Source organism: Bos taurus, chromosome 21 (assembly GCF_002263795.3).
Source record: "Bos taurus isolate L1 Dominette 01449 registration number 42190680 breed Hereford chromosome 21, ARS-UCD2.0, whole genome shotgun sequence".
NCBI lineage: Eukaryota > Metazoa > Chordata > Mammalia > Artiodactyla > Bovidae > Bos > Bos taurus.
In genome coordinates, this window is record NC_037348.1 from 34,102,649 (window position 1) to 34,115,065 (window position 12,417).

The 12,417-nt window shown below is 45.2% G+C and overlaps 1 protein-coding gene across 2 annotated transcripts in view; it reads right to left on the reverse strand.

The window, feature by feature from the left end:
* Positions 1 to 12,417, reverse strand: part of ARID3B (AT-rich interaction domain 3B) — a 48,165-nt gene that overhangs the window by 18,974 nt on the left and 16,774 nt on the right. For both annotated transcript variants that reach the window (XM_005221966.5, NM_001193048.2), the window contains exons 3-4: positions 1,548 to 1,619; positions 1,254 to 1,326 (exon numbers count right to left, since the gene is read on the reverse strand). In XM_005221966.5, coding sequence (XP_005222023.1) covers positions 1,254 to 1,326; positions 1,548 to 1,619 — 145 coding nt within the window. The remainder of the gene's footprint in view (positions 1 to 1,253; positions 1,327 to 1,547; positions 1,620 to 12,417) is intronic.

Sequence of the window (12,417 nt, forward strand, 5' to 3'; positions counted from 1 at the left end):
CGGGATTATATTCTTGTTTTTTTACTGACACATGCAGCTCCAGATAACAGTTGGAGGAGTAAACTAATTAGAGCTGCTTAGACTGCTTTGATAGGCTTGGTGATGAGGGGAAACCCAGACTCAAAACTTTCGATTGCCTTTGTAAGGAAACCAGCAGTAATAGGCACACTACTAAGAAGGCAATGAGGCTTTGGAAGGAGGGGGAGAGAAACAGGGATGAGGTTGGTGGGGAGAGGGAGAGGGAGAGAGGGAAAAAGAGGAGTTAACTCAGGATCTTTCATCGCTGGAGGCCGTCATTACAGCCCCACCTATGATAAAGAGGAGGACTTCATTCCCAGGTCTCAATAAAGGAGCTGACACAGAAACCAAGGGCTACACGATCAGGCAGGGTCCCAGGGAACATGCTGGCAGGAGCAGCTCCCCTAAGGCTTTGTCCTGAGGATGAAGAAGATGCCGCTACCCAGGCTGCCGAGAATTATCTCCTAGAGACGCTGGGGTTCTGACCATGCTTCCTGAGGGCTGCCAGCTGGTGAACCCATTGCTGTGACAGAATACAAAGCCAGGAAGTTGAGTCACTGTGGGCTCAAGACTGAGACATGCCATGGTCCCAAGTGGAGATGGTTGGGGGCGGGTGGGTGCAGGAGAATGAGAAGGAGAGAAAGACCAGACGCAGTAAGGGACCGTAAAGCGGATGTCCATGTGCCCTACACTTAAACTGCAGGAGCACCCCAACCAAACCAGTGGATGCAAAAATCAAAGAGCCCATGGATAAGGAAAAAAGAGTTAGCTTTTCCTTCTTGTGGATCATTTCAGAATCCTCCCAACACATCCTGGAGGGCCTCCATTTCTTCATTGGCCATTCTAAGTCTCTATTAAGCCAGATGCACCACCAGGAAGCCCCATATACAAGTTTTAAGTGATATCCAAGACTACTTACTATAAGGCTAAGAAAAAAAGTGTATTTGAATTTGAAATGACTCCAGAGACCAGTTAATCAGAACAGTGACAAGAATAAAGCAGGACCGAATTTGGATGATCATTCCATTCATTTTCTACCCAGGCCCTCTCTGCCCTCTTCAACCTGACTGTCAATTATCCAGCTAAGTATGGGACCAACTGGCAATAAATGGCTCTTGTCCTCCTGGGCTAAGATGCTGGCCCTCCACAGGGAGGATGGCTAAGAGTGACCTGCACACAGTGGGCACTCAATAAATATTCAGTGAACTGAAATGATGAGTAGGGTGCACACTCACCCCTCTTCTGCATAAAGACGAAGAGGTCATCCAGGAACTCTTTCCTCTCCGGGTCACTGTCCAGTTCATACAGCTGCAATCCCGAACCCACCAGAAAAAAGAAAAAAACAAAAACACGCCATAGTGAAAATAAATTCCATCTTATGTAGGAAGTCTTACAACAGCGATACACAACCATCTGAATGACTACAGATGTGACTCACAGGCCACTTCTATCCTCATTCCTTGGGGAGCAGATACAATAACCCACTGCAGAACGGCCCCCTCTGTTATCACGAAGGAAACATTACAGACCTTGGCAAAATCACGAGAGATCTCTCTTCCCCGGCCTCCATCTGCATCATCACTCCAGGCCAAACCACCATTCTAAAGGGGAACGAAGCAAGAGGTCAGAAGGCAGTAGGCAGGGAGTGAGGGGGCAAGACAGTCTTTTAGGGTGCAGAGGGGGACCCTGAGCAACTGTGCTCTCCTGGCTCACACTGAAAGACCGACCGCTTGAGTAACCGCCTCTGCCCCGCTAAAAGGGACATCTCGGTTTTGTGCTTTCAATTATGGTTCCAAAACCAGAGGGAGTCAGGTGCAAGAATCGTCTTCATTTGCCGGAGGGGAGCAGGTGTTACTTACACTGGATAACCCTGGAAGAGCGGACACAAAGGCCTAGCTTTGAGAACTGGCTCACCCCTAGTTGATGTTCCAGAAGCCATCGTTCTGAGGTGAACTGTTCTTCTGCGGGTTCAGTGTGGCATGTGTTTGTATGTTTTATGGTGTGCCTGTAAATTATACTGTATGTTGTGAAGATACCTAGCCTGGCCTCGCGCACAACACTTCAGCAGAAGATAAAGGGTCAAAGGGAAAAGATGAAGATCTCGTGGTCTCTCAGCCAAGCCTCACCATCAGAAGCCCGAACTCTAGTGATTAGAACTGCCTAGTGATATGAGGGCCCCGGGGGCCTGAGATTACTCCCAAGATACAGAGAGACTGTTCCATTAGGGTGAAGTTCATTTTCATTAGAGAAGTAATGAAAACCTAATCCTAATTTAATTGATTAGGTCAAACCAACACCGTTCAACTGATTGGGAGGAAATGGCATATATGCTTTTGTTTATGTTCCTGAAATCTGCTTCCTGCTTTTATTCAGTTGAGTAACTCTTCTTTCTCAAATCAGGCATCATCTTCTAGCGGGGGCCTTCCCTTCACACCCAGATGCACAAGTTCTCTGGAAGCACTCTCTGTTCATCTTGAGCTTAGAATCTGACGTTATTTTGGAATTATTTGTCATCCCCACATACTGTAAGCTCCTTGAAAGCAAAGTGTCTTCATCTTTGTACCTGTAGCACACAACACTGCCTGACAATTTTAAGGCTCCAGTGAATATCTGATCAACTATAATCATTGTTAAAAGGCATTAACTGATTATTTGAACCAATTAAGGCACCTCTTCAAAAAAATATACAGACACGTATACCACACAGGAGAGTCCGAAAGGCCCTCTGCTAGTGGAGAGGATGAAATGTCAGAGCAGAAGCTGCCTGTTCACCTCATCCCACCTGTCAATGAAGGACCCAGGGATGGCACTGGACACACTGAGACCATCACTCTCTCCCCCCGCCGCCAGGGCCAAAAGTGCCCACACACACAAGCACACGTGTGCCAGCCAGCTGGCTGGGGTGTGTAAGTGGCTGGGGAGGGACGTCTCGGGCTGGGGAGTGGGCTGAGCTGTAGGCCCACTTTGTGAGAGCAGCAATTTACCACACACCAGGTTAAGGATAACCAAGAAGAAGTGACGCCCTGCCAGCTGACATGAAACAGGCTCCATCAAATTGTTTCCCTGCTTATCTACTGAAAGACGTGTGTAAGGAAGTGTTCAGGAAATGCTATCTGGCTGTGCTCACATCATCTCCCCAGGCAGACGCTGTAGAAACCTTCCTACAGCACCTTCAGCTCAGAGAGGCCAACAACCAAGTGGAACACTGTTTCAAAAAAAAAAAGCTAAAACCCACGCTGTAATTACAGTCAACAGAAACCTGGTGTCATCTGGTGGCAACTAGCACAATGAATAATCAAGATGAATTATGCCTGTCAGGTCAGCAAAACCAGACAGAGTTACGGTCCCCTTTCAAAGGCTGCAGCAGGTCGCCCTAATGCCCAGTGATTTCGTTTGAGCCAGTAATTCCTGCTGGAAAGTCAATTATCCCGGGAGCCCCTATCAGCTGAAAGACATTTAATGGGGGATCATTGCTGCTTCTGTTATGTCAGCTGTTTACCGTGGCAGCTCAATTCCCAACTCTCTAGCTAGAGATCTGAAGCTGATTTTGCTCACAGGAGGATTCTTTCTCTATCAGTCACCGAGAGAAAGGGAAAAACAGTTTCTTTTTTTGCTAATCACAGTAACCTCGAGGCGCTCTGAATGCTCAGTCAGAAGCTATTTAACACTCAGCCGGGTAGGGAGGAAGGAATCCACAGCCCAGAATCTCAGACAGGGCTTTCCGCAGCAGGAAGGGAGTGTGAAAACAAGCATGCCAGCGCTGGTGCCACCGGTGGTGTGACTACGTGTGAAAATAAACACCTGAGTGTGAGGGCTCGGCTCTGGGAACAGAGGAGAAGGCCTTGCAGGACAGAGGTGTCCTGACTGCCGGTTTTCCCCAGCTCTGCCCGAGTCACAGGACAGTCCAAGCACCGGGACGGTCAGAGTGTGGACTAGTCGTGGCCCACCAAGAACCACTCAGCTTTGAGCTGTGATTTTACCCTGAAATGCACTAGGATGGTGACCAGAGAGGACAAGGAGGCTTGTCAGAACCGGGCGGAAACAGGATACTACATTCTTACGAGCAATCCCCCTGTTTGACCCATTCCTCAGATAGAATGTCCATTAGTGTTTAAAGGAAACACACGAAAAGAGCTGCCTGGGCGTGGAGGTGTTTTCTTTTGTCCAAGGCAAAACTGGACCATTATATAATTGAAAATATTCAGTTGGGGCTGATAGGGACACGTCCACTCTCTCTGCATTGCTCTGTCTTGAGACAGTTAAACTTCCATCTTGATTCACAGGATTTTCTGGCTGAGGTGAGGGTAATTCCTACACCCTGCCTGTCCTTCACGGTCTGGCTGTTTGCTCTGGGAAGCCTCTGCCCACAGTGTCATTCTCTGGGCGGTGTCGCCTCGTGTTCTGGTTATGGTGCCCCTGCCTGTGCCCAGTTTGTAAGCATCCTGTCAGGGTATCCCTGGCTCCCAGCACGTAAAAAGCCCCAACTCATCTGCTGAGACACAGGAAGGGGCTCCTCCATGGAACCTCCAACCCCACAGCCCCTGTCTTCCCTCCCTCCTTTCATTAGGAGGATTACAGGCTTCAGAAGTTATATTCTTGGTTCTTAACTCTGTTCAACGGCTGCAAACACAGCTCGTTTGTGCACTTAAAGTTTAGGTACAGGAGGTGTGCGTGTGGCTGCTGGGAAGTTTTCAGCTCGGAAATGACTGAATTTCTTGAATGTAGCATGTGGCTGACAGCAGCTAGTGGAAGAGGAACACAGGGAATGGTAGAAGCGCATGTGGAGAAAATACACCCCCGAAGAGTCAGCTCAGTAAAGATCAAGAGGGGTCCCCAAGTAAACCATTTCAGTTGAAGGTCGCCACATGCAGTCGAGCAGCCAGGGAAGAGGCTTTGTTCCCTGTGGGCAGCAGGCAGCCAGGATTCAACAGCCCAGAGACGTGCGGAAGCAACAGTAGCCAGAGTGGCCGCTCGCTGCCATTTACGACCTTCTCAGCCTCCCCTACTTGAGGGCTCACTTTACCGGCTTTGATCTCACCAGGAACTCACAGGAAACTGACAGTTTGTTCCCAAATACCCACCTAAGGCTAGCTTTCCCTACCATACCCACATTCAGTTCATTTCCCCCAGGGAGGCCACAGAGTGTTTTGCCTATAAATCTCTCAAAATTGGTTGTGAAAGAAAGCTGTAGAAAGAAGAAAGCAGAGCAGGAAGCTAGTGTCTGCACATCTTCTGTGTAACCAGGGCCGGACCCAGAGCTAACCAAGCAATTTCTCCCTAATTCCACAATGGAGAGGGGGTTATTTGCAGATGGGAAAATAACGGCTCACAGAGCAAGTAAGTCACCTTGCCCGCAGTCTCAGAGCTTCTCAGTGGCAGCATCAGCATCGAAGCCCAGGTCTGCCTGTCTCTCTGGTACACCACCACACTGCCTCGTGGGTGCAAAGAACAGTCGAAAGTGTTCTGGGTGGGACCTCAGGAAGGGATGGAGGGAAGAAATGAAGAATAATGTTCTCTGTACGCAGAACGCCTACAAATGCCAGGTCTTGCTTGGCCTTGGGCGGCTCTGTCAACGGGAGATTCTTTTACTCCTTGATTCTTCTCACTGGTTTCACCTGGCAGGTGCAGCCAAACAGAAAACCAGCCCTCCCACAGGCCTTGCCCAGGGGACTTATCTGGGACTACCGAGGGCACCAGAGTAACAACAGCTCACCTTTTACCACTACCTTCCAAACAGAACGTCCTGGCTAAGAGGAGCTGCCCACCTTCCCCTCAGGACAGAGAGAAGGGGAGAGAGACAAGCCGGTGAGTGCTCTGAGGGGGCTGAAAGAATATGGCACCTAGCGCTCCCAACCTGCTCATAGAAGGCCGAAAAAAATAACCGATCAGAGTCTAACCTAACTGCCACTCAAAATTTAAATACTGCCTCCTCAACACTTCAACCCTGGAAGGGGCAATGTATTCATCATCCTTGAAAATCGAAAAGGCTGCCTTGTGGAAGAGGAAGTGGGCTTGTCTTTTTTTTTTTCCTTTTCCCTCTAAAGCCCCAGAGGACAGAACTAGAGTCACCGAGCAGAAGTTAACCAGAAGTTAACCGAGAGAAGATTTCAGGCTGATTACAAGAAAGACTTTTCCAACAATCAGAACGGCCCAGGAATGGAGTGGGCCTTCTCAGGAGGTGGGCTGCTTCCTGTCCCCAGAGGACTGTCTGTCTGCTGTGTCATGGTGTGGAATCCAACGTGAGATGGGGCCCCTAGGAGAAGCAAAGAGCCCAGGACATTCACTCAGCGCTGCTTTCCTGAGCACCTGCCTCATTTAAGAGAAGTGTGCAGGCTGCTGAGGAGAATCACTACTTCCCCCAAAGTGGTTCCCACACTGGAGTTCTACCACAAAGCTGGAAGAACAAGCTGAACACACACAGCATTTAATAGGCAGAGCAAGCCAAAGGGCCAAAACACAAAGTGCCAGGGAGCTGGGAGGAAGGAGGTGCTCAGAGGTGGGGATGAAGCTGGCCCGGAAGAACGGCCGAGAGGTTTACAGCCTCAGTGAGCGTGGAGTGGGGGATAAACAGGCATGTTTTGGCAGGGAGGATGCAAGTCTGAATAGTTAAGGTGGAAAGAGGCTGTGAGATGCCTTGAATACCAGGAGGAAATTTAAGCTCTGAAACGTGAAGAGCGGGGAGGCCGTGGATGTTTTCTGAACAGAAAAACAGATGATTACATCAGTGCTTTAGCTGATTTTAATGATCCATTTTTGTTGGAAAATGCATGATATACACATACAAATGTCTGTAGGCACCTAATTAGACTGGAATTATGGGAGATTTTCACTTTTTTTCAATTTTTTCATTTTATTCATTCACATACAAACATTGGATCACCAGGATATACGAGATACTGTGAAAGTTTCTAAGGGGAAGAGAACAAGATAGATAAGAACCTCTGACTTATTGGATGTTAGAATCTAATGGTGAGAGAGAGAGATGATTTTAAAAACTGTTTATTTTCTCTAGATTAACATCTGAATCATCTGTCATGACCCAACACTTGCTTCTCCTCCCCACCCATACCCACAACAAAGAAAATTCAGACTGCACTAAAATTATAGACTAATGAACTGATACAATCACAATATTTAGTGTTTCAGGTAAGATAGCAATATGACTCTTCACTTAATAAAATGTATTTTTAATGTTTCTCGGTAATGATTCACAAGGTCAATACATTACTTTTGTAAACAGCAGTGAAGATTTGAGAGGAAAATCCAGCACTGGGGCTGGCCACACTGAGAATCTGGGTTGAGGGTGGGCAGAGCAGTAGAACCGGGGAGAAATGACTGTCCTAAGAGCAGCCAAGTCAGAGAATCAACTAGATCTGGACGGAGGGGATGAAACAGGACAAGAAGAATGAATCTGAATCTTAACGTGAGAAAAGTCAGTTCCAATGAAAAAGGAGCGATGCTGGGCAGGGGATCAAGCAGGACGCCTTGGAGCACTAATGAAAACAGCCCACTGTCTCTGGGGGTGTGTTACAGGTGACGAGAACAATCCCACAGCCCTGGATGAAGCCAGGCTATAGCAGCTGGCAGCAGCAGGAGCCAAAGGCTTATTGCCAAACTTCCAGTGAGAAGAGACATTTAACCAGCGTCTCCTGACCCAAGAAAGGTACCTTGGGCTTTTTCACTGGGGATCTGGAAGAAGAAGAAGGAAAAAAAAAAAACCAACCAGACCACGCCTCTAAGACCTTAGGAGCCAGCACTGCATTCCTTAGAGCTGTGCCTCCCCAGAGACAGAAGCGCCTGACTTTAAAAGCAATTAAGTATCTAGGCTATTTTAGGATTACTCCTTGACCACCTGGAATATCTTATTAAAGCACAGCTCAGATGTCCAAAGCAATTTTAGTCCCCATTCCTCACTCTTCCCCAAGGCAAGAGTTAACCCTTTCCTTCAGGTTTAAAGCACAGAGGCTAAGTTACTAGCTCTTCACTTGAGCTCCCCATATTCTGAAACCTCTAAGAAGCTGTCCTGTCCTTAGAACACCATCACACACACTACAGCTTTACAGAGATTCTTGAGTGTTCTCTGAAAGCAACACAACAGTAATGTGTTTCCTTTCTGTCTACTCTATAATCTGATAGATAATGAATCCCACCCACCTTTCAGATCTGGGCAAATTCCTGGGCCTTGAACCTCATAGTCAGCTCCATGGGTAGACTTCAAAGGGCTGATCCCAAGCTCAAGGATATCAGCTGGTAACTTTGAAATATAAAGTGTAACAAAAGTATTCCAGCTGAATACTGCTGTTGTTAGTACTGTTCTTTTTTTAAAATAAGCAACACATGAACTACCTTTTCTTTGCTATGCCTGTGTCTCTGTAGGTATTACCCCTAACACTTGTGACTGTCTACTACTGGACAAGTGGATAATGCTGTAATGTTAAATGTCCAGTTCCCAGATCTCAAGAAGAAAAGAAAAAACACCTCTGGTCTCCCACCAGTTTTAACTGATCCCAAGAGGTAATGAGACATGCACAAAGGGGTAATGGGCTGGATTACAGGAGAATCCTGAAAGGAGAGGGGAGCCCCAGGAAGTAAAACAGATACTGTTAGAAGCGACACTGTTGGACTCCAGAACCCTACTGATAAGATCAGGATCACTGCTCTTAGCTCAACGGCTCAGGCCTTGGAAGCACTGGAGTTATCATTATCAGATGCACACCTTCCGCTGTCAGGTAACTTTAGCAGGAACCAGAAAGTGCTTCCCCACGTTCTTACTGGCAACAAAGGTCAATTCAAACTCGGTGGCTTGGAAAAAGAGCCAAGGGACCCTTTTCTGATTAAGCAGCAGAAAGGGGGAAGGGTGGAGGAAGGGAGAGAGGGTGGCAGTCCTGCCTTTCCATCTAGGCATATAATCACACTTTCATGCCATAATCAAGAAGACTGCCCAGAAATGGGGTGTTCCTACAAAAAGGAGGAAGAAAACTCCAACACACTGTTGGGGATGAAAACACATCTATACCGAAGAGTGAAGTGGCCCCGACAAGGCTAAGTCTAAGCACCCCACAGGAAAGTTCCAGCTCCTTTTCTCTGCAGTATTTGAGTCAGCAGCACAGATTATTCACGCCGTTAGCTACCAACCACCTGACTGTCCATAATGGTTGCTGACATCCCTTCACACGGCAGAGCTCAGGAAGCCAGAGCGGGAGAGCCGAGCGGGAGAACACCTGCCCTGAGACCTGAAGAGGTCAAGAAACCTGCCCTAAGTCAGTGCTTCAGAAAGGTTTCACAATTTTTTTTCAAACTACATATTTTAAATGTATAGAAAGAACAATTTTTTTTTAAACTGCTATGATGAATTATTTCATAAAGTAAAAAAAAAAAAAAAAAAACTTTTCCTTCAAGTTTGGGATTCTACAGAGCAAGTTTCCTCAGGCAGAAGAGTTGCATCATGTTTAGAAATCAATCCCACTGACAATCTGAGAGCTTCTCCTAGGGCTTTGCCCACCCCACTCCCACCCCCGCTCCACAGGTGGATGGCACTGTGGCACACACATTGCGACTCTGATGCCAGCCACCCCTGTGCTGCCTGCCACCTCTCCCAGGCTGAATCTCTCTCATACAGAGACGGGAACTTACTCCTCTGAGGCGCCTGTGCCCCTGGCACAGGGCCTGGCAGACAGAAGGGGCTCAAATGAACATCAGTACCTGAAAAAGAAGCCAAAGGAATGACGTTCGGAGAGTCGCTATGGGCTAAGTGATGAATTTGGGGGGGCGGGGAATCACACACTGAAAAGCAGGTGAACTTCCAGTTTTAAAGGACAACTCCATAAAAGGGAACTAAAAGGCAATATAAGCCATTTCTTAGAGAAAACAATTTAAAGTTCAGGAAGATAACAGAAGAGACTGTAGTCCCACCCTCCTCCCCTTCCCAGGCCAGCCAAAAAGAAGTTTGTTCATACATTCAATTAGAAAAGCTTTAAAAAATGGTAACACTCAGTGATAAGAAGGGATTGGGCCAATGGGATCACCTAGATTCCCAGGGGAAAATATTAAAACACCAGCACCTTTTCTGAAAGTCACTTGCCTTAAAATGCCTATGTCAATAAAAACAGCAGCAGCAATAACAAGTAATAATAACTGCTAACCCAGCCCTATTCCAGTGTTTTATGTGCATTAAACATTTAAACCTCAGCACCATGCTCTGAGGAAGGTACTATTACAACCCTTATTTTTCACATGAGAAAACCGAGGCACAAGGAAGACACGAGGAAGTGACTTGAAGAAGGCTGCCGAGTGATCCAAGAGTGCGGCTGAGAAACTAACGCGGCTGTGCACCTTCAAGTACCTGCTGGTAACTGCCTTGCCTGCTTAGTCTCCTCCTGACCGTGTAGTTCTGTTCTATGAATCTACCCAAAAGCAGCAACTAGAAATACAGTACATCTTTATTTATAATAAGAAAAAATGGCAGAAGCCTAACAGTGTGACAGTAAGGGAACAGGGAACACGTGAAAGCCCTCTCCATGTGACAGAACACTGTGCAGCCATTTAACACAGCTTTTTAAAAGAGTTCAATCCCTACTTCACATCCTTCCCACTAATTCTAGATGGAGTTAAGATACACATATAAAAATACAACCATAAAATAACAACATATATATATTTTATAATCTTGGGAGATGGGAGGGCCTTTTTACGTATAACAGAAATCATAAAGGGAAAAGTCAATTAGGTTTAGCAACATCAAAAATTTAAAGTACCAGGTGAAAGAACTATAATTAAGCTGAAAAGCCAACAACTGAGAAAAACACTTGAAACACAAAGACCAGGATCTATGTGCACAAGAGCTACTACAGATCAGTAAGAAAAGATAACAGAATAGAAAAAAACAAGTAAAGGCAACATAATACAGCACACCAAAACTCGTGGAATGCAGCAAAAGCAGCACTAGGAGAGAAGCTTACAGTTGTAACAAACATCTACATTAAAAAGTAAGAGAGATGTCAAATAACCTAACTATACTTCAAGGAGCCAGAAAAGGAACAAACTAAGCCCAAAGTTAGCAGAAGGAAGGAAATAATAAAGATTAGGGCAGAAATAAACAAAACAGAGAACAGAAAAACATCAACGAAACTAACAGGTTTTTTTAGAGATAAACAAAATTGACAAACCTTTTCAGTTAAATTAAGAAAAAAAGAGAAGACATATTCAGAAATGAAACAGCAGACATCACAACAATGCCACAGAAATAAAAAGGATTATAAGAGCCTACCCTGAATGATTATATGCAAGCAAACTGGATAATCTGGAAGAAATGGATACGTTCCCAGAAACTTACACCCACCCAGACTAAATCATGAAGAAAGAGAAAATCTGAAGAGACCTATAATTAGTAAGGAGACTGAATCGTAATCAAAAACCTCACAACAAAGAAAAGCCCTGGAAGGGACAGCCTCACAAGTAAATTCTACCAAACATTTAGAGAATTAAAACATCAATCCTTCCCAAACTCTGTCCAAAAACTGAAGAGGAGGGAATACTTCTAAACTCATTTTATGAGGCCAGTACTACCCTGATACCAAAGCCAGAAAAAGCCACTACAAGAAAACTATCCGATGAATATAAATGTAAAATCCTTAATAGCAAACCACATTTGAGAGCACATTAAAAGGATCATACAGCATGACCAAGTAGGATTGATCCCTGGAATGCAAGGATGATTCAACATTCAAAAATCAATCAATGTGCCATACCACATTAACTGAACAAAGGATTAACGTCACAAGATTATCTCAAGAGATGCAGAAAAAGAAACTGACAAAATTTAACACTGTTCCATGATAAAAATACTCAACAAACTAGGAAAAGAATGAATGGTTTCAACATTTTAAAGGCCATATATGAAAAGTCTCTAGCTAACATCCTACTCAATGATGAAAAACTAAAAGCTCTTCCTCTAAGATCAGGAACAAGGCAATGATGCATACTCTTACCACTTCTATTCATCATAGTCCTGGAAGCCCTAACTAGAACAATTAGGCAAGAAAAAGAAGTAAACAGGCATCCAAACTGGAAGGGAAAAAAATAACCTTACCTCTGCTGGCAGATGACACGCACTTATATGAATCAATAGAAACCTTTAAAGATGCCACACATACAGCACACTCATAAACTGTTAGATCTAATAAATGAATTCTATAGGATACCCAATCAACATACAAAAATCAGTTCTGTTTCTGTACATTAACAACAAACAACCTGAGAAAGAAATTAAGAAAAGCAATCTCATTTCTTTGCAAATCATCAAACAGAACAAAATACCTAAAATGAATCTTACTAAAGAGATTAAAGATTTGTATACTGAAAACTACAAAACATTACTGAATGAAAACAAAGGAGATACAG